The sequence below is a fragment of the Colletotrichum chrysophilum genome (assembly GCF_026319265.1).
Source record: "Colletotrichum chrysophilum strain AFK26 chromosome Unknown scaffold_5, whole genome shotgun sequence".
NCBI lineage: Eukaryota > Fungi > Ascomycota > Sordariomycetes > Glomerellales > Glomerellaceae > Colletotrichum > Colletotrichum chrysophilum.
Window position 1 is genome coordinate 385,407 of NW_026517292.1, and position 19,647 is coordinate 405,053.

A 19,647-nucleotide genomic window follows, 5' to 3' on the forward strand; every position below is an offset into this window, starting at 1 on the left:
TCGTTGATGGATGCCCTGGCCCAAGGGGAGTGGACGTGGACCAAACACCCCGGGGCCAGGAACAGTGAATTTGGGGGTGGGACTCGCTCGCATTGTTGTCGCCCAGGGGCCAGTAGGCTGTTTCCACCCAGGAACAGGGAACAGCAATCGGCAAATGCCACTGGCGCCTTCCCGCTACGCTACCTACCTAAGGTAACAGGGGACTGATGGCAACCCGCAGCTTGCTGAACATTCAAAGGCAGCCACGGCACAGGATTGGCTGTTGAATGAGTTTAAAATGGGGCGGGACTCTCTCAGGCGAACGCGGCAGGCATCCCGACGGTGCTACAGCCAGGTCGAATTGGGCCTGGTTTGGTGTTCCCATTGGGAGAGGGTCTCCGTCTTGAAATTTTGTCTGAGGCGGGAGCTTTCAACGGCCAACTTTCCCCTCGATTTGCTCCAAAAGAACGAACAGACATGAGTATGTCAAATCGATATGCCGACTTTGAACGGAGCCCCTAACGATCGTCCATGACTAGGAACTCGCATTCCTTGATACTTTGACCTTCCAGGCCCTAAGAAAGGTGTAGGGCCGCGAAACATCCTATGGCCTACCTTACTTATTCTCACCTGGTCGGAATACTCAGTGCAAGGCACAATGGGAATGGGAGCCACGACTGACGACAGAAAGCTTCTGCAGCCACCTTCACACTGAGGTTTTGGCGACATGCGCACGGGCCAGATGTTTGTGTGGAGCCAGGCATCTTTTCGGCAAGCGCCTGGGCAAGCGTGGCAGCCTTGAGAATGCTGCGCGCTAGTGCAAGGCTACAAGCTCTCATACTCTGTTGTGTTGGTTCAACTCGAGTGTCGCGCGCTCCTGCCCCACCACATCCGACTCCAACTCCAGTCGCCGGCAAAGGTGAATGTACCGCACCATCTCAAGACCGTTCTTCAAAGCCAAAACTCTTTCTTTTCTTCCCACCCCGATCTCGCTCCACCAGTCCCATCTCCCATCGTTGGCATACACGCATTCTTCGCACCTTCGTAATTGCGTTGCAATCAATTACCACTTTTCGGCACTCCGATCCACTGGCGCATTCGCACTGTCGCAAACGTCATAGCCAGACGGCTTAAGGCGATGCGCCGACTCTGAATCTTGTTCTTTGCCTATTGTTAGGCCACCTTGCTCGACATAGCAATAGCTCTCACGCAAAGATCGCCTCAGGTATTTGGTCTTGCCCTTGATCCTTGGTACCCAGCATCATCCTCAACGCCCACTAACATGTGCATCCTTGCGACACAGGCATACGCATCCTTGCGCCATGGCTTCCCAGCGGGCATCGAGCTCCCGCCGCAATTCGTCACGAACCTCCAACCGTTCAACCTCCATTTCCTCTCAGATGCGGGTCACAAAACCTCGTGGTCGATCTGATTCCGCGAAAGAAGTACAATCCCTCCGATCGAGCACACGTACCCAGTCACGACCGCAATACCGTGAAAGCTCCGAGGACGATGAACCAATGGAGGAGGAAGAGGACGATTTCGAGGAGTCTACCCAGACGTCGCCCGCAGTCAGGCGCCGGAGCGCGCGTGCGGCTGCTTCCACCGGCGCCACTGCTGCATCAAAGGCGAGAGCAAATCGCGCGACTGCTAGGGAAAACAGAGCCGAGGGTGCTGGGCTAAAGAAAGTCGCCACTGGACGTATTGATGGAAAGACAGCCAGGAAGCGAGGCCGCCCGCCGAAGCCGAGAAGATCAACTCCTGAGGACGAATCATCCCCCGACGAGACTAGCGAAGATGGATCCGACGATGAGCCCGATGGGGATGATGCGATGAAGTCTCCACCCACTTCTTCCCCAGCAAAAAGACGCCGTGGCAGGCCTTCTAAGAAGAAGGTCGGACGGCCTCCCAAGATCAACGCCACGCTTGCTGGGAAAACACCGCCCAGTGCATCGGAGATAGATAATTCCATCATACCGAACTGGTTAGACCCTCGCATGGAACACGCAATCTGGGTTCAGGTCTTTCGATATGCCGCTATATCTGGCGAAGAAGAGGATGTTCAAGATATCAACTGGCTACTCGCAACAGCTCGGGTATGTCGAGATTTTGTGGAACCTGCTCTGACAGTTCTTTACCGACGTCCGCCCGTCAAGGATGAGGTCAAGGCTCAAAGGCTTGCGGAGCTCCTCGAGAAACCGCCTTCCATGACGGCCATCAACTATCGAGCGAAAATTGAGGCACTCCACATCGATGTCCGGCTAGTGTCTTTGCAAAATCACACGCCTGCTACCAGCCTAATGCAAAGTCTGCCTCGTCTGTCTGAAGTGCTGCTGTCACATGGTTATGACCAAGCGCCTTACCGCAAGCTGAAAGAGCAAATCAAGTGGACTTACCCTGCTGACTTATGGAAAGCCTTCGAGCCATCGCCCACCGCAGAGGATGAAGCTGGTGCCAAAACGAGCATCACGCGGCTCCAGAGCTGGCAGTGGAGCTCGAGACTCATGGACAAGGATTGGGAGGGAAGCCTTGTCAGAATGAAGGAAGTGCACCAAACACCAAGCTTTACCTCCCTGCGAAAGATCAAACTTGTCAACTACCAACTACCGTCAGTCAGACTCGACAAAGATCCGGATGATGACCCCGAGCTGGTTGCTGAAGATGAAAGATCTATGAAGCTCCTAGCCGAGTCTCTTACGGTATTGGATCATCTCGAGCATCTGGTCTTCGAATCTTCAACCATTGTCTGCACGGCATTTCTGCCCCTTCTTCCTATCAAGTTGAAGCGACTCGAGCTGGTAAATTGTGCGGAGGTAACGGCCGATAACCTCGGGGAGTTCCTGATCTCGAACGGCCATCAATTGGAAGCGCTGGTACTCAACCACAATCGTTCTTTGAGTCTAGCCTTTCTCACGGTGCTGGGGACTGCCTGCCCACACCTTCAGGAGCTACGGGCCAACTTCAAATACTTCAGTCTGTTGGAGACTGTCGATGACAACGAACCCTTTTACGATCATTTACTGCTCTCTGATCAAGTACCTAGCTGGCCATCGGCTCTCGAAACACTTCACTTGGAAAACCTTCGGAACTGGGACATGAACACCGCCAAAATGTTCCTCCATTCTTTGATAGACAATGCCTCCGTACTGCCAATGCTCAGATATTTGTCTATCAAAGCCATGCTCGATATCCCTTGGCGGGAACGCAGTGACTTCCGCAAATCATGGCAGGAGAAGTTCGAAAAGGTCTTCCTGCGGCCAATCACGGATCCGGAGCCGAACTTTTCGCTGCGCATGCCGGCGGATGATGAGGCGGCGCCCGCAAAGCGCAGACCCAGGAAGGCTCCTGGAGAACCGACTCGTCGCAGCAACCGTGTCGTTCCAGATGCACCCGGGCGATCTTCACGCGGAAGCAGCTCGTCGAGAGGGCTCCGTACCAACAAGCAGAAGCCAAAATCCTATCGCGAGCCGGACAGCGACGAATTCGATTCCGAGGACGGAGATGATGCCGATGAGACCGTGGAGGAATCCGAGGACGATTCCGAGCAGGACACAAAAGAAACAGGAGATGCTGCTATCTCAGACGGCACATTCGTACAAGGCCTCTGTACTTTCGTCGACATCAATATCGACAACCAGAAACCAAGAGAGCATCAGTACGGCATGGAGGACTTTCTTAACGACGAGCGTGACTTCGAGACCGACGATGAGTGGAATGGTGACATGGACTTTGAGTAGGACTACTAGCTCCCTGCCCGATCATCGTCAATTCCGAAGGCAGAGTAGTTTTATATGCATTGTATAGTCTCAGCAGTGTGTCAATGCGACCCTGAGCGTATACTCTGTGGAGGATGGTTGTGAGGATGACTACTTACTTTGTTTATAAGGCTCGATTGGCTCTTGGGGCGTTTATGGGAATCTTAGGCTGAGAGGGACTCGCCTGGAAGGCTATACGGATTATACGTGGGCAAGATAACGCGTCACGACATGATCATATGGGAAGCTAGCAAGGATGTGCTTTCCATGGCATCAATTATTACCCTACCTTGCGTGCTCGGATAGGTCAGATACAAAAATATTTGCTAAAGCAGGGAATAAAATTGTGTTTGCTGAATCCTACCCACTCACTGCTCCAAGATGCTGCGATGTCCAACCAGGATCTCACCATATGAGCGCTCATTTTGCCATTCAAGTGACCATCTGATCTCGTGTGTGTTTGTGTGTTAAGTCAAAAGAAGGGGTCATAAACGTTTCCATTTTACCAGACGTCAGTCAGATAGAATATCCCCCGCGCAACTGCGTAGCCAACCCGGGCCCTGTCAAGACAACGTGTCGCTACGATCATGAAAAGGGTATCAAGTGACTTTAATGCTATGACTATCGCAGTACCCTCTCAATTCGTACATGCGCGGGTGAACTGATGGTTCCCGCCGCTAATAATAGTACATGATCATCGTCAATCCCTTTCATCCACCAAAACCGTATTCCTCCGTTTGAGAATGGGAAAATGAAAGCAAAACACATAGTGGCAGAAACTCTCCTCTCCATGACCTGTTCAACAGTTGCTGGCGACCCCATCAGAACGCGGCACCTCCCAAGCCCTCTCCGGCCAAACTCTTGAGGCTCTGCTCACTAAGATCGACCCTCGTCCTCCATGCCTTGGACTCCATCTCAAGCTTATCCCATACCTGCAGGCTCTGGCGCAGCTTGTCCTGCTTAGCGTCAAGCTCCGCTCGTGCCTTCTCCTCTTCGCCCTTGAGCTTCTTGTAGTGCGGCTCGATCTCTCTGGTGATACCCGTAGTTGTCGGCAGTAAAGACGGGTCGATCTTGCCTCCCGGGATGAGAGGAGGGAGGGTAGAGAGCATACTCTGCGCCAGTGTGAGACGCTGGCCCTGGCCTCCGTGTTGGGACGAAGGCCCTGTGGGCGGGTTGAACGCCTTGGGTGCTGATGAGGTTGTTGGGGTGGCATTGGAGGGGTTGGCGCGCGGACCGGTTGGTATGGTCGATGGTCCGTTGCCGGTTGCAGAAGGGGATGTCGTGGGCACGGGGGTTTGACGAGGAGGAGGCGCGGCAGACCAAGAGCCTCGTCCACCACGGCCATTGTATCCGCCACCGCGCGCAGGAGCTACATAACCTCGAGGGCCAGCGGGTGGGATCGTGGGACTCGTAGCGTCCGATCGGGAGGGAGGGGGCGGCACGCTCGGGGTCTGCGGGTGTCTAGGTGGCTGGACAACGGGTGAGCCGGCGGGCGCAGAGAAGTTTCGGGTCGCGGCAGGGCCGGTTGGAGGAGCACGCAGGGCCGCGGGGCCTCGGGGAGGCGTCTTTGCAACCGGCGAAGGGGCCGGCTCTTGGGGGGCAACAACGGCGGCGGCGGTAGAGGGGACGGCGGCAGGCTTCGAGTTCGAGGGCGGCGGCGGTGCTTCCCGCGCCGTCGCGGACGATGACGACGACGGTATGGCAGAAGCGCCGCCGGTCTGGAGGGGTGGTGTGGGGTCCCGCTCGCGCTCTCGCTCCCGTTCCCGCTGCTCCCGCTGCTCCCGCTCCCTCGATTGCGGCCGCGAACGTGCTCGTATGGAGGAAGGAGGATGCGGTGACGACTTGCCTGAAGCTGATCGAGACGTGATGGCCGACGAGATGCCGGAATCTCGAGGCGGTGACGCTCGTCTGTAGGAGGATCCGAGGTATCTCTCGCCGCCGCGACGGCTCGTGCTACGAGATCGGGGTCGATAGCTGCCTCTAGCCGCCGGAGGAGGCGGTGATCTCCTCGGAGGAGTTCTGTCACGCGGGGGCCTGTCACGTCCACCAAACGGCGAGCGCGACCGTCTTCTAAAGGGAGCGGATGAGACTGGGCTCTGCGCAAAGGGGGGCAACGAGCGGTACCTGTCGTCCCGTCGATCAAGGTCCCTATCCCTCTCCCTCTCCCTCTCTCGATCGCGGTCGCGATCTCTGTCTCTGTCCCTATTATCGCGGCGCGGGGATCTGGCGCGGTCACTGCGCTCGTCTCGGATGGCGGGAGACCTGCCGATGGGACTGCGACGCCTTGACGGACTACGTCTCGGCGATGGCCGCCTCACAGGGCTTCGGGTTCTGTCCCGCCTCCGCCATGTGTCGCTCTGCGGGCGCGGATCTCTGTCTCTAGACCTGTCGCGTCGGTAGCGGTCACCGCTTCGAGACCTGCGGCGAGGAGATCTGCCAGGGACGTAGCTGTCGGAGGTCAAGGGGGGAGTGCGAGCGCGGTCTCTGTCGCGGTCTCTCTCCCTGTCTCTGTCTCGATCTCTGTCTCTGTCGCGGTTGTCGCGATTGTCGCGGTCCCGATCACGGTCTCGGTCTCGGTCTCGGTCGCGGTTGTCGCGGTCACGATCGCGATCTCTGTCACGGTCACGGAGGGGGCTTCGAGCTCGTCGAGGAGAGCGATCTCCTCCTCCGCCCCTCTCCCCTCTAGGGAAGGGTCTCCAGGACTCGCCGGCGCCATACCTAGTGACCTCGCCGTCCTCGTACCTGTGATTTTATACGTTAGCAAGACTCTGTAGTTGAAGCTGCAATGACGTCTTGGCGGGATGCCTTGGCGATAGAAGTCAATGGGTAAGGCTGCGGAATCCATTCGCTCTCTGAGCATCTGCGCCCAACGTAACCAGCGTCGAGCGCGATACAGGAGGAAACAATAAGGCAGCTTTGATGACTTCATGAGCAGGCAGCCTATGGCAAAAATCCAGGCCAGTAGACCGGTTCGCCCAGAAGGCAGAAAACACAAGTCTGCGAGACCTGGGGATGTCGTTGACCAGTCGCTGGGGTCGACAGCCCGCAAAGTTGTGAACAACAAACAACAAGGGACTTACCTGCTTCGCCGATCGCGATCCATGGTCAATGATGCCTGATTGACGCGAAGGTGTTGTAGTTTGAGTAAAGACGCGCTCGCAACAGCTCGTGATAGCCGTGATGCGCGCGGTCGTGGTGTTGAGAGGGTCAGCTACCTTTACATGCGCCAGCGCCGACGTCTGATGGAGCAGGGTTGCTGGCAGGCACATTGGATCGGCCCCTGAAAATTGAAAGGGTACCCACTTCGGACGCTGAGAACGGCGTTATCCATCTTCCTAGTCCGGATAAGACAATGTTTGGCCAATGAAAGTCCGAGCGCTGCATGCACTTAACCCACATAGTTGTCCCAGGCGTAAGCCAATCACAGCTGCAGAATTCAACTGACAGTCAAGGATGTCAAGAGCGTCGCCGGACGATCAGCCAATCAACGACTTACAAGATGATACACCAAGAATGCGATGTGAAAGATTTCATTCTCACACAGAAGCATGTAGAAGGCAGCACAGTGTTACATGTCAGGATTTATGGACAACCAGAAATCTACGTCGTCGACTGCTGTCCTGCGCTCACAAAACTCCAGACAAATAACTTCCATGCTCACTCATCGTGTGCCCTCCTAACCTGGAAGCTCCTGGTATCCTACCCGCCAAATGATGCTCTGCCGCCAGCCGTGACAATTGACAGAAGCTGTGACTGTGCCATCTGCCTCATCTCTTGTCCATTCACACCACAAAGATATTCCACCCAACCTAGTCGCGCAACCCTGAAACCTGTCATGTCATCTTCTCGTCGTCAGTTGTATCGCCACCTTGACGAGCCGCTAGCTTGTCTAACATCCACCTCTGAACTTCAGCTGCATGCGTCTGCATCATCTTATTGACGCCACTCGTCTCGCTGCGGATAACAGTACCAAAGCGCCTCTTAGAAACTCGGCGAACTGTGTCCTCGCTGTCCCAACAGGGGTGGTCGTGAGACACGTAAATTTGCGAATGGTCCTTATACCACGTCGAAAGCTCGTTGTCCACGTCAGACTTCACTGGGCGCAGCATACCTTCCACAAAGCTTGCGACTCCAGCTATGCGTGACTTGCAGTCTGTGAAGGATAGTTAGCAATGATTACCGGGAAACCTCTTATTGAGGGTGCATACCTCGGCTCGTGAGGAGTTGTTTGACCCCATTGTAAGAACGGCCAACGCCCATGAGAATGATGTCGTTTGCGTCTTCGTAAAGCTGAATGTAGTTGTCCCAGAGATAGTTCAAGAGCTCCTGGAGTTCAGCAAGGAGCTCCTTGTCCGCTATCTTGGGGTTGTATGGATCCATATCCTCGTCCCGCACAACCTTGCTAGGGATGTTGACGTCCATCACCGCAATATCTTCATTGACAGCCCAATCAATGTATTGGGATACACTGTCGACAATCCATGCGTTATGAAGCTCGATGTGACGGTCGATGACGTCAGGCTGGGCGAGGAACTCTGGCGGATCGTGGATGATGACGAGCAGTTGGCGCGCAGATTGAATGTCGGGTGTCACCAAGACCTGGTTTTCGTACGATTTGAAGAGATGGTCCCTTTGGATGAATAGAGGAATCATCTGATGTCTTTGCGAGAGGTCCTGTCGTTGACCGAGTCTGACGTGGTCATGCAATCTGGTGGCATTGAGATCCTGAATTTCAGGAACGGGTATGATGCCAGGTCTCATGCACTCCCAGTACGGCGCCTGGTAGCTCTGTACCTTTGCCAGCACTCTTGCCGCATCCTTGTTAAGCATGGGTATGTCCATTTTTGGCGGGGGCTCTCCCATCAAGGTGCGAGCAACGGCGACGGCTGATGTAGAGATTGCTTGAAGGTTGTAACCTCCTTCCAAGCACACAGCAACTTTACCGTCCGCCAAAGACATCAGCATGTGCGTCATGTGGGCGTAGCAGGTAGGTGTCACAAAGCAACCACCCAGTTCGTCCCCAGCGGCAGCATCGAAACCTGCCGATATGACGACCAGATCCGGGTTGAATTCCTTGGCGATGGGCATGATGATCTTCTGGAATGCGGCCATGTATTCGCCGTCGCCCATTCCCTGGTCATGCCATCCGATGTTGATGTTCTTGCCCAGGCCAGGCCCCGTGCCACAGTGCTCTAAGCCTCCGTCTGGGATATCTTGGTTGTCAGGCTTGCCAGGATAGAAGATTCCATTTTGATACACGTGAAGAGAAATATACAGCACGTTGGGATCATCATAGAAGATGTTCTGAATTCCGTTGCCATGGTGGACATCCCAGTCTAGGATAAGGACTTTTCGGCAATCTGCGGGGTACTCCTGCTGGCAGATCTTGACAGCAACAGGTACGTTGTTGAAAAAGCAGAACCCCAGTGGTTGATCGTACTCTGCGTGGTGACCAGGCGGTCTGATGACGGCGAACGCATTCTTGACGTTTCCCTCGACCACATGTTTGCAAGTGTCAATGGCACCGCCGCAAGACAAAAGCGACGCTGTGAAAGTCAAGCTGCCGACGTAGAGAGAGGCTCGGCCTTGGTCGTACTGCTTGCTGGTTTCTCGCAGTGTTGCGTAGTCCATTCGGGACAGGTCTTCGACCCAGCGGTAGTGATCGGGTGTGTGGGTGGTTAGGATTTCTGCCTTGGTGGCTTCGCGCGCGCCAATCCTCCACATGTACTTGGTAGGGGTGTCTCTCAACACCTGAGCGACATTCGCCTCGGGGCCTGTGTAGACCAGGCCGGCTCTCTTGAACGCTTTGAAGATCTCCTCTATGCGACGAGGGTCTTCAGGGTGATGAGGAGTGGCGCCGAAGTCAGCATTAACATGCAATTTCATTCGGTCGTCGTAGCAACACGCCGTGGGTAGGAGACCGCGTCTGCGGGTCTGGTCGACGACGTCTACCTCCTCATCGTACTCTTCGTAATCCTCTTCTTCTTCCTCGTCAGATGGCGTCGGGTTTCCACTCTTCGGATCACCAGCCGCAGCCGAGGCGACACCGTTGGGGGTTGACGTGTGATTTGATGGCCCGTCGTCACCGCCCATGACGACGTCTGGGTCGGCACCGTCCATGGTGCGAAGATGGGCTGGGTTGACTAGCCCCTAGGACTTTGGTCAACCTGATCTAGAACCAATCTTGGGGGGAATAAGAGGCGCAAGCAATATGGCGTGCGGTGAGAAATGCAAATTAACTTTTTGTCTCGTTGACTGCGTTGACGGTCTTGGGCGCTGGAGTAGACGTGACACGATCGATAGAGAAAAGCAGCCGGGCTCTATCTGAGGCGATACGCTTGAAGTATGAATCAGGCAGGCGCAGTCTCTCAAACTAAATTGAGAAAGCCTGTTTATTGCGATTCCCAACAGAGAGACCGAATATCTAATGCAAGTCAGTATACAATGATGTACTTCAGGAACATGTGTGAGTGCGTGAGAGGCAGGAGACGTCTCGATAAAGCAGAATATGAAGCATCATCCAGATTGGCGGTTCAGTAACTCTGGATAGACATATATGAGAGCACTGGGACCTCTGAGTGCCGCATTGCGGCTCTTCTTTCGCAACTTGGATGAAAGATGCTGACCAGGAAGGTGCCGTAAGAGACGTACGGTCTCCGCTGTTCACTCAGTCACGAAACGCCGCGCCGTGGCTGGCCCTTTGTTCCTTCCTTCTATTGATGGGTAACATGCGAGATAACATCACTTACCAATCTTGGGTGAACAATGGCTGATGTCGAGGATGCGACAGAGAGGTCGAGGGGCTTGTTTGCTTGAGAACTGCCAGCAAGCGCAAGATGACCTACACCGGCGCGGCCCCGTTCTGTCAAGATTGCCGACTTAGACGAATCGAAGAAGTCTGGAAGGATAATCATAAATCCAGCGGCAGAATATGCGCAACAGAGAGACGCTGTGTTGTTGCGCAAAGACCGTTGTATAGGAGGATTAATAGATGGATGGCCGGGTGTGAGTGAGAGCAAGATGGGAGGCTTGGGCCACTGACAAGGCGGGAGCTGGCCACAAGCCTGCCGCCTTGCAGGGTGCACCCGCCACAGCACAGCAGCACCCCTGTAACCGCAGCCTCGTACTAAGACACACCGTACACTAAGGTATGGAGCACCCATTTCAGGCAAGTTGGATCAGTGCACTCCCCAGGCCCCATCGTTACTCATTTCATCAGACACTTTCAAAATGACACGATATTCAAGTCATCGCAGCGCGCATGAGTGTAGCAGAGAAACACATGTATACTGCCAGAGTCTATCTCTGCTGAATCTAGTCTAAGTTATTGCCTAACACGCGCCGCGCGTACCGATGGAAATGATCTCGCTCAGCAAGAGTTCGGCCATCATCTCCAGGAGGCGCCCAATCGCTGAGTGGCCGCTGAAAAGCTCCGGGTGCCGGGATCGTACCGTCATGACTACCGTCATTGTTGAGGCGATCCTCACATTCTTTGTTGACATCAACGATACCTCCCACAGTACTCAAGTCATCGACCTCGTAGAGCCACGGGCGCTCATCCACTACGGCCTGCACGGCTGCCTCGAGTGATTCTTGATCTCGAGAGAAGTTGGGGTGCCTAAGGTTCACATCCGTTACAAGACGCTTCCTAGGATAGTTGAACAGATTTTCAAAATAAAACATGAGATCTCGCGGGTCGAGCTTTGCGTAGGTATCTACGATTCGCTCGCGAATGGTGTTCTCAATCATTCGATCTAAGGAGCTCATGTCTTGGATCTGCAGCTACGGTGTCAGCAATAGGCACAGAATATCATTCAAGGAGTCGCATACAGGCTCCAGGTTTTGCTCTAGGTTTGGATAAACATAATGTCGCACAAGCTGCTTCACAGAGGTGAAAAGGTCTTTCAGCTCCATCAGCTCCGTCGAAGGGTAGAGTCTCATTTGGCTGATTCGTACGTCGTTGACAAATGCCTCAGGATGGCCACCTCTAGGTCGAGGAAGCTCGCCGTGAAAGTAAAAGGCGTACAGCCACCAGCGGTAGAGAGCCCTGCGGAATCTGAACTTTTCTGTATCCTTGAGTTGACGACAGTCTTCTGGGTTTGAAAACCAGTGAAGTTGAGGAAAGAGCTCTTCCCACCGTCTGACTACTAGGCAATACTTGAGCAAGGAGTCAAAATCACGGTCATTGACGGCGACTGATCGTGGCGCCGGTAGTGTAGTCGCAGACAGCGACTTGCCGTTGGTGAGAATTCTGGTAAACAGAACCTGCTCGGGAGATGGCGCAGAATCTGAACGGATGCCACCCTGTGACAGAGTAACTCCTGACACGTCGCCTGGAAAGCGCCTGAAAACTACTCGTCGGGGCTGGAAAGTGTCACCGTACTGGCCTAAATCCTGATCCGATGCCGTGTAGACCTGGAGAAGCTCGTCAAATGGATTAAACTCCCGCTGTAAAACTGGTAGCAGAATGACTGCCCTGTTCTTCTTTAGCAGTCCATGGAACAGTGTGTTGACTTTTGCCAAAGAAAAAATGCTGCGAACGTCAAGTTGCTGGTAAATGTCGAAGATAATCTCAAGTGGGAGGCCCTCCAGACCCTCGAGTTTGCCGCCATCATCGGAAACCTTGCGCTCAGCATCCAACTGCAGCTGGGATGCAATAAACAGGGATGAGAACTTGGATGCCATCTCGAATACGTACCGCAGCGCGGAGTGGAGGTGATTCGTGGATTATGATGATGACGATGCTGTCTGATAGATGGCGACGAGACGACTGACTTGTTCGGGGGCTCAACAAATCGCACAAGTCGTTCAGAATTCAGTGGCAGCAGCGAAGCAGATACGACTAGACTGCTGAAACGAAGACGTTGGTGAACGGGGTTTCGCCTTGGTGTCTGGGGTGTGGTTGAAGTAAGTGGTGATAAGGCGGATAACACCACAAAGATACACCGGTTGACAAAGAAAGCAATCGGATGAATTGAGGTAACAAATTGCTGTGAACTGCTAATCGAATGGAGTTGTTTCTCAAAAGTGAACTCGATGTGTCAGAGGCACAAACAGACGCCGTTGGCGGCAATGAGACGGTTGGATTCTGCTGGGACATTAGAACAAGACTACATCGTTTAGATGTGGTAGAGTTCACCGGTGATTTGCAGCATTATGCTTTGTGTGTGACCCTTTCGTTGGATCTTGGTGACCAGTATCCTGGATCGCAATGATTGCAGACGGATGCCACAACCAGAAGGGCAGACGAGAGCTTATCGTCTCGTTGGCCGTCGTGAAAGAACCTTCTACCGGTAGACTCGAGTAAAGTCTAGCCAAGGAAATGAGATTAATAGAATAGAGGCGACGAAACCTCCGTCGAACCTCGCGGACGAATCAATTCACCGGCGAGGCCTAAGACCGAATGGCCTATTTTCTAACCACCCCGGCGTTGGGGCTATCAAGGACGGCGAGGACGCGGACTGGCATTGTTTACCTCGATGGAGAGGCTGTCATCGATGTAGGCCAATGTGATTCCCGATAAGCCTTGCCTAGGTAGTTAAGGGCCGCGGTGTGGGAAGATCAAGTGCGACTCGAAGATGCGAGAGCAAAGGAGTTAAAGGCAACGGACGGAGGTTGGACGCGACGGTGACGCAGAGGACATGCAGGTCGCTCCTGCCTGCTGACCTAAACGTCGGCCCGGACTGACTCTGGGAGGCAGGTACGGTTCACAGTGGGTTCCCGCCCCTGGCTGGCGTCAGCGCCAATTGACGGGGGTGTTTTATCGCTATCAGTGCTTGTAGCTTGGGCACCTTATTATGAGACTCACCGGCCAATCACTGCAAACTTTGGACTAACACAGTCTTGAAATCATCAAGACTTCCAGTCGTTGTGACAATTAGCTTACAAAACAAACAACTTTTTCCCATTACGCAATCATTCCCAAGAAGAAGGTGGATATCTCATTATTAAGCGAACAAAGTCTTGGTGTCCAGCTCATCCTTGGCCGCCGGCTTGCCTCCTGTAGATCGAAGACCAAGGTCACCCTTCTTGGACATCCGCTCGACAACCTTCTCAGCCCTCGCCGTGTGACGGACCGCCTTCTTCCTTCTCATATCAGACCTGACCAGGTTGGGGCTGACATACTCCTTGTTTTCGAAGATTTTTGGCCCTCCAAAAGCCCCCTCCAACTGCGTGCGCGCAAACGATATCAGCTTTGCACTTCTCTAACTGGATATCGGGACGTTGTCAACTTACAATGACGACAGGCGTGAGGGTGAAGCGGGGGCCGATTTCTTGCAGAGAGGTGGAAATCGTCTTCCCACCCTTGGTCACAGTCTTTTCTCCATCGTCTTCCTGGCCCTCCTTCTCCTGGATCTCGTAGTTCCGGACCCAGATCTGCAAGTACGTTAGTCACTATAACGCAAGTTCTCGGCGGGCAGATCTCACCTTGCCATCCAGCACCGAGAAGCTCATCACGTGATCAATGAACGGCTTGGCCTTTCTCGCCCCGGGAGGCACTCCGAAAGCAGCAATGAACATTTTCTTCATCACTTTTGCCATGTTGTCAGTCCGGAGCACCCGAAAGTAAGGAGCTAAACATACACTGCAAATGAGCATCATTCTCAAACGCCTGGTCAAAGCTAAGTACTCAGTCAGTCGTTGTGGGACGAGGAGATAGTTGCCGAGGGGAGAGGGGGGGAGAACGTACGACAAAATCGGTCTTGAACCACGGAGGCAGTTTCCTTTCGACGATATTAGCATGATTCCCACCTTAATATGCTATGTAGTGATCTTCCATGCGCCTCAAATGTGGGCAGAATGGCAAGAGAACAGAGGGGCGTAGGAAAATATTCAATAGCATGAGTTCATACCTGGGAAGTTGAGTTCTTCCATCGTGTGGACTAGAAGCATGTCAGTTGCCGCCTCGGACCTGATTTAGACAGCAAGCATACTGTTCTGAACATGGAACTTGATACTGCATCCGTTGCCGCTTCTTGCCATCCAGAGGTAAAGATCCTTGTGCTTTCTTGCTTCGAAGAAGACGATGTTGTTGCAGTTGTACCTAGAGAGGTACTGTCAGCGTTCGTTGCCCCGGCGCACGTTCGGAAAGCAGGTCGCATACAACTCAGCCAGCTCATTGAGTCCGTTGAGGTTTCCCTTCTTGTCATATTTCACATCTCTAGCCCAAGCTTAGCCCAAAATTCCAGTTGCATAGATGATCCGTGCCGAATTTACCTCTTTCCGTGGGGCATCAGCGTCGCCAAGTCGTTGAGCAGGTGTCGGTGTCTAGACAGTCATGGATCAGCAAGTGCTCAGATGACATCCAGAGGGTGTAATGTATCTTTGAACTTGCCTGTACGTCACGCCTCTGCTTGAAAGCAGCAGGACACGCTGCTTGTTGACGCTCTTCACAGCTCCATCTACCGGCGCTGCCTCCTTCTGGTCGGTTCTCTTCGACAAGCTCTTGTAGACGGCCGCCATTTTGACTGTCGTTGTGTCGAATGATTTATATCCAAGGGGTTGAGTTCGGTTCGAGGAGCTTGTTGGTGCAAAACCGTCGAGACGATCGCGATCGCAGATTCGAGGAAGATCAACCGCGGCGCTGCGAGGGAGGGGCAATCGGACGATGAAAAGGAATTCCGGCTCAGAAAAATTCAGCTCGTTAGTCGCAAAGTCCTTCCAAAGCTCCCCGTAAAGTTCTGGCGGCGTGAGAGACAAAGCGCGGTCGCAAAGCCTTCTGAGAGTTAGCAGGTAGGGTAGCAGAAAGCTGTATCCAACTCGTTCTTCGATCTTTGCGACCCAGACTTTTTTTTTTTTTTGCCGGAGGCTACTTTTCTCCGACAGATAAGGCTTATCGCTGGTGGCCGAGCGGGGCGGGGGTGTACCCCCCTGCTTCACCTCACCTCAGCAAATGCGAGGAGCGCTAGACTACCTGTGGGAAAGGGTGCGCTTCGCGCCAGGAGACCGAGCGGGCTGCACCTGGGGGGGAAAGAAAGTTTGTGGATCGCAGCAGCTTGCAGCCCACTTCCGTTCATTGTGCGTGCTGTCATTGCTACCTACCTACGTACAAGATGCAATGGCAAGATTCTATTCGACTGTACGGAACCCTTGGTGTTCCTTCGCATTGTGAGTGCTCCAGTAACTGGTTCTTTACAGACCTATGGCGGCTCAGGGGAAGCATTTAGGAGCTGTGAGGATCGCAATGTCAAGTCATGGCACATGCCAGTCAGTACTGTGGGTGTGGGCAGGGTACGTCAGAACAGGCTGTAGTGTACAAAATGAGTATCCATCCCCCTTCAAGCTCACGCGGCCAAAGACGCGACCCATGCGTCCCTTGCAATATCGTGAACCCAGGCTCTGCTGTCCCAGGCTCTGCTGTTCTGTGTGCGTTCCGTTATAAGGAGGCGTATGAGCAAGCGGTAGCGCCGTGCAACGATTGATGTCTTCGACCCCCCATCTCACATCAGGAAGCATACGGAGAGCAACCCCAAGGCATTAAGATGGATTCATTCAACTACGTAAGCATGGCAGAGCGATCGTCAGAAACGTCAAATCCCAGACAGGCCGCACTGAGCCGTATAACGGACAAAAAAGGAAAGGCCGAGACTGTACTCCGTCCCCTCGGAAATCATAAAAAGACTCGTTGGATTCCTAGTCATTCCTCGATGCAACAACCCCTCCTTGACCAAGTGACATACAGATTCCGGGGCATATGAGAGACGCCATGATATCGACCGTAGCAGCCCTCCGAAAGGCCGTGAAGAAGGAAGTTTCCAGGGGTGGGGGGCAAGGTGCCTAACAGCACTTGCCGCTCTTCTCTGCGCTGTCATCCGCGGGCTTGCTGAGTGCGATGCTGGGACCGGTTCCGATCGAGGCCTGGGCGCCGTCGCCCGAGTCGAGGGCTTTGCTCGAAACGATTCGGTAAATTTCTGTAGGAAGAAAGGAGCCATGTCAGAACGCGGGTCAATTCAGGGGGTGGGTGTTTTGTAGTTCATTTGCATGGGTGGGGGCAAAGCAACGCACCGGTCAAGATGTTCTGGAATGCGAGCTCGACGTTGCTGGCATCGAGGGCAGACGTCTCAATGAAGGAGAGGTGGTTCTCGCCTAAGACTCATGTCAGCCAACTAGGGGTTCACGATGCGTTTCTTGGTCGTTCACCGCAACGTACTGGCAAAGGACTTAGCCTCCTCTGTGGGCACGGCTCGCAGGTGTCGCAAATCGCTCTTGTTTCCGACAAGCATAATGACGATGTTTGCGTCGGCGTGATCCCGCAGCTCCTTCAGCCATCGCGTGACGTTCTCGTATGTCTGGTGCTTGCTGATGTCGTAGACAAGGAGGGCGCCGACAGCTCCTCTGTAGTAGGCGGAGGTAATGGCGCGGTATCGCTCCTGGCCGGCGGTATCCCAAATCTGAGCCTTGATCGTCTTGGAGTCGACTTGAATGGATCTGGTAGCGAACTCGACGCCGATTGTCGACTTGGAGTCCAGGTTGAACTCATTGCGGGTGAATCGACTGAGAAGATTGGACTTTCCGACGCCGGAGTCTCCAATCAAGACCACTAGAAGGAGTGAAATGTCAGCTTGCTACTCGGAGGCGTCGTGGCCATTTCGCGATGGGATCGGGAGGTCGTGTGGTCGTCGGCGCACCTTTGAAGAGGAACTGCGAAGGCGACAGGTTAGCGCAAGGGGGGGGAAGAGAGTTAGAGGGAGAGAGGGGTGAGTGGCAGTCCAAGGGGTCCAAGGGGACAATGGGCGATTACGGATGGCAGAACTCACGTCATATTCGTCGTTGGCCATGTTGACGGTTTGGATGCGATGCGGTGGACGAGTGCTGGAGATGTAGAATAGTTGGTAATGCGAAACCAGGACTCTGCGGCTCGATGGAGGTGTGCGCGGCCTCCAGAGATAAAGCAGTTGAGTTGAGGCGAAGGCAAGGTGTACGGGCCTAGAACTGAACCAGAACAGAACACTGGAGAGTAAGTACCTAGAAAAGGTGGACTGTGCAGGTTGGTCTAGGTGCAGGTGCAGGTGCAGGTGTAGGTAGGAGCGTGGAGGTGAGGCAGCAAAGGTTGCTGGATGATGGTGTCGGCGCAGCAGCTTTGGGTCACTGGGATTGGCTGGGGCTGGGTACTGGAGGTGGTCAGCCACTAAAGGGAAAGTTGGGCAAAGGGGGAAAGGGACGGGGCTGCGCTGAAAAGGGCTGCGGTGTCCACCAAGGCATGGAGCAGATGGAACACCGGGGCGCTCGAGGGATCAGGGAGGCTGCTGTAGCACAAAAGCACCTTTGTGAGACGGAAGAAGGTGTCTAAGCGAAGCAATGGGATATAATGTATCTTCAGGCTTACAAGTCCCTCAAATAGACTGACCGGGGGAGAAGGAAGACGAACAGCGGCGATGTTTACCCAGGTATTTCAAAGAGAACAAGGCATTGCAGGTGACGTTGTCAACATCATCAATGAGGAGCTCCCTGCGTACCTACCTACCTATGTAGAATCATGCCCGGGCTGTGGAGAGGGGGATTTGGCCAGGAAGAAAGGTCGCTCCATCTCTTTGCACGACGACGACCTTCTTAGCTACAATGCCTTCCATCCGCACGTAGGTGCCTATTCAGATTCCCTGGTTCTTTGCCTGCCTTCATCAGCGTCGAAGGGGGATCCTCCACGTTCCGGAAAGACAACAACCCGCTGAGCCACACCACCGCAGAACATGCACCAACCACCAGCCGTCATCTGTCTGTTTCTCCCTCTCCGTCCCGTCTGACTGCCTAAGAACTTGCGTAAGGTATATGAGATATGGTCAACTGCAGTGTCCATGATGGGATTCCGCCGTCGGTATCCGGAAGTGTCGCGTTTCATATCCAGGATCACGTGTGCCGAACCCGTGGCCCGATCTGAGAAACGTCTTCCTTGCCCGCACCGGAGCTTGGTGTACTTACTTCAATGCTTCGCATCACATCTCACACTCTGACGTCTTCTATGAGGTAAGACGAGAAACGTAGGCAAGGCGGCAGTGCTCTGACAGCGCCGGATGACCTTCGTAGAGCCACAAACCTGGTTGGGCGACTGAGGTGATGCTCTTCTATTCGGATGCCGAACTGTCTCGCAAATAGGTCGTCTCTACCTATAAGCTTGCTTCCCCGCATGTTCGCGAGCTGGGATAGTAACGGACTTGTTTCCGTCGATATGCCCGCAGGTGATCATCAAAAGAGCCGGGAGACTCGGATTACACAAATAATATGGGTAAGGTCCCCTGTTTTGACTGCTTTCTCATGCTCCAAAACATGCCATGATGCTTGCATGCCACTGCCTGCCTATCTGTCCTTGGTAAGTACTTGCCACTTAGACACAAAAAAAAAAAAACCGCCGGCGTTGAAAAGAACATGTCGGTCAGACCAGGAACTCGGGGTTAAACAACTTTAAAGCTCTCTACGTCATGAGGTAGCACGATCCGTCGAGCTCTTGTTCGTATAAGTAACTAGCTACCGAGTAGCATGGGGAAGATTGCGCTTTCCCGTTAAGATGGCACTTGTCAGACCCCTCCTTCTTCCTTGGGCCCCATCAGACCCGGCGACAGAAAGCACGGGCCAAAAGCCTCTGTGCCTATCGTCCCTGCCTCATCTCAATAACCGACATCCTCACTCAGATAAATACGGCTCAACGCGGGATACCTTGGACTTTAAGGGCTGCTCTCATCAGCACCCGTTTGTTATTTCTCCAGACTCGCACACATATCCAACCTCACTCAAACAATCAACCCCACGACGAACGATACCCGCCGGTAAGTGAACGATTTGTGACGGCTCATCCGGTGACATTTCCGGGGCAGTCTCATCGACGTTTCCTTTTTCCTACGCGATGAAGAGAAATCACAAAGTCTAACACACCCCCAGGACTCCTGCTGTCAACTTTTCCATCTCTTCGCCACACTGCGTC

The 19,647-nt window shown here is 53.9% G+C and overlaps 6 protein-coding genes across 6 annotated transcripts; 1 reads left to right on the plus strand and 5 right to left on the minus strand.

The window, feature by feature from the left end:
* Nucleotides 1–1,499: 1,499 nt before the first annotated feature.
* On the plus strand, nucleotides 1,500–3,716 carry COL26b_001215 (uncharacterized protein; the record flags this gene model as incomplete). Its single annotated transcript, XM_053174171.1, has 1 exon — nucleotides 1,500–3,716. One exon carries the CDS (start codon nucleotides 1,500–1,502, stop codon nucleotides 3,714–3,716), a length of 2,217 nt encoding a protein of 738 aa, XP_053041881.1.
* An 839-nt stretch (nucleotides 3,717–4,555) lies between these two features.
* COL26b_001216 (uncharacterized protein) lies at nucleotides 4,556–6,837 on the minus strand (the record flags this gene model as incomplete). The annotated part of the gene is made up of 2 exons (XM_053174172.1): nucleotides 4,556–6,476; nucleotides 6,815–6,837. The coding sequence occupies 2 exons, from the start codon at nucleotides 6,835–6,837 to the stop codon at nucleotides 4,556–4,558; spliced, it is 1,944 nt and encodes a 647-aa protein (XP_053041882.1).
* A 730-nt stretch (nucleotides 6,838–7,567) lies between these two features.
* Nucleotides 7,568–9,854, minus strand: COL26b_001217 (uncharacterized protein; the record flags this gene model as incomplete). Its single annotated transcript, XM_053174173.1, has 2 exons — nucleotides 7,568–7,887; nucleotides 7,943–9,854. 2 exons carry the CDS (start codon nucleotides 9,852–9,854, stop codon nucleotides 7,568–7,570), a joined length of 2,232 nt encoding a protein of 743 aa, XP_053041883.1.
* A 1,211-nt stretch (nucleotides 9,855–11,065) lies between these two features.
* On the minus strand, nucleotides 11,066–12,419 carry COL26b_001218 (uncharacterized protein; the record flags this gene model as incomplete). The annotated part of the gene is made up of 3 exons (XM_053174174.1): nucleotides 11,066–11,145; nucleotides 11,186–11,510; nucleotides 11,565–12,419. The coding sequence occupies 3 exons, from the start codon at nucleotides 12,417–12,419 to the stop codon at nucleotides 11,066–11,068; spliced, it is 1,260 nt and encodes a 419-aa protein (XP_053041884.1).
* Nucleotides 12,420–13,681: 1,262 nt separating this feature from the next.
* On the minus strand, nucleotides 13,682–15,197 carry COL26b_001219 (uncharacterized protein; the record flags this gene model as incomplete). Its single annotated transcript, XM_053174175.1, has 6 exons — nucleotides 13,682–13,903; nucleotides 13,971–14,111; nucleotides 14,163–14,266; nucleotides 14,669–14,778; nucleotides 14,952–15,002; nucleotides 15,076–15,197. 6 exons carry the CDS (start codon nucleotides 15,195–15,197, stop codon nucleotides 13,682–13,684), a joined length of 750 nt encoding a protein of 249 aa, XP_053041885.1.
* Nucleotides 15,198–16,511: 1,314 nt separating this feature from the next.
* Nucleotides 16,512–17,512, minus strand: COL26b_001220 (uncharacterized protein; the record flags this gene model as incomplete). Its single annotated transcript, XM_053174176.1, has 5 exons — nucleotides 16,512–16,645; nucleotides 16,740–16,820; nucleotides 16,885–17,274; nucleotides 17,363–17,375; nucleotides 17,492–17,512. The coding sequence occupies 5 exons, from the start codon at nucleotides 17,510–17,512 to the stop codon at nucleotides 16,512–16,514; spliced, it is 639 nt and encodes a 212-aa protein (XP_053041886.1).
* Nucleotides 17,513–19,647: the final 2,135 nt, after the last annotated feature.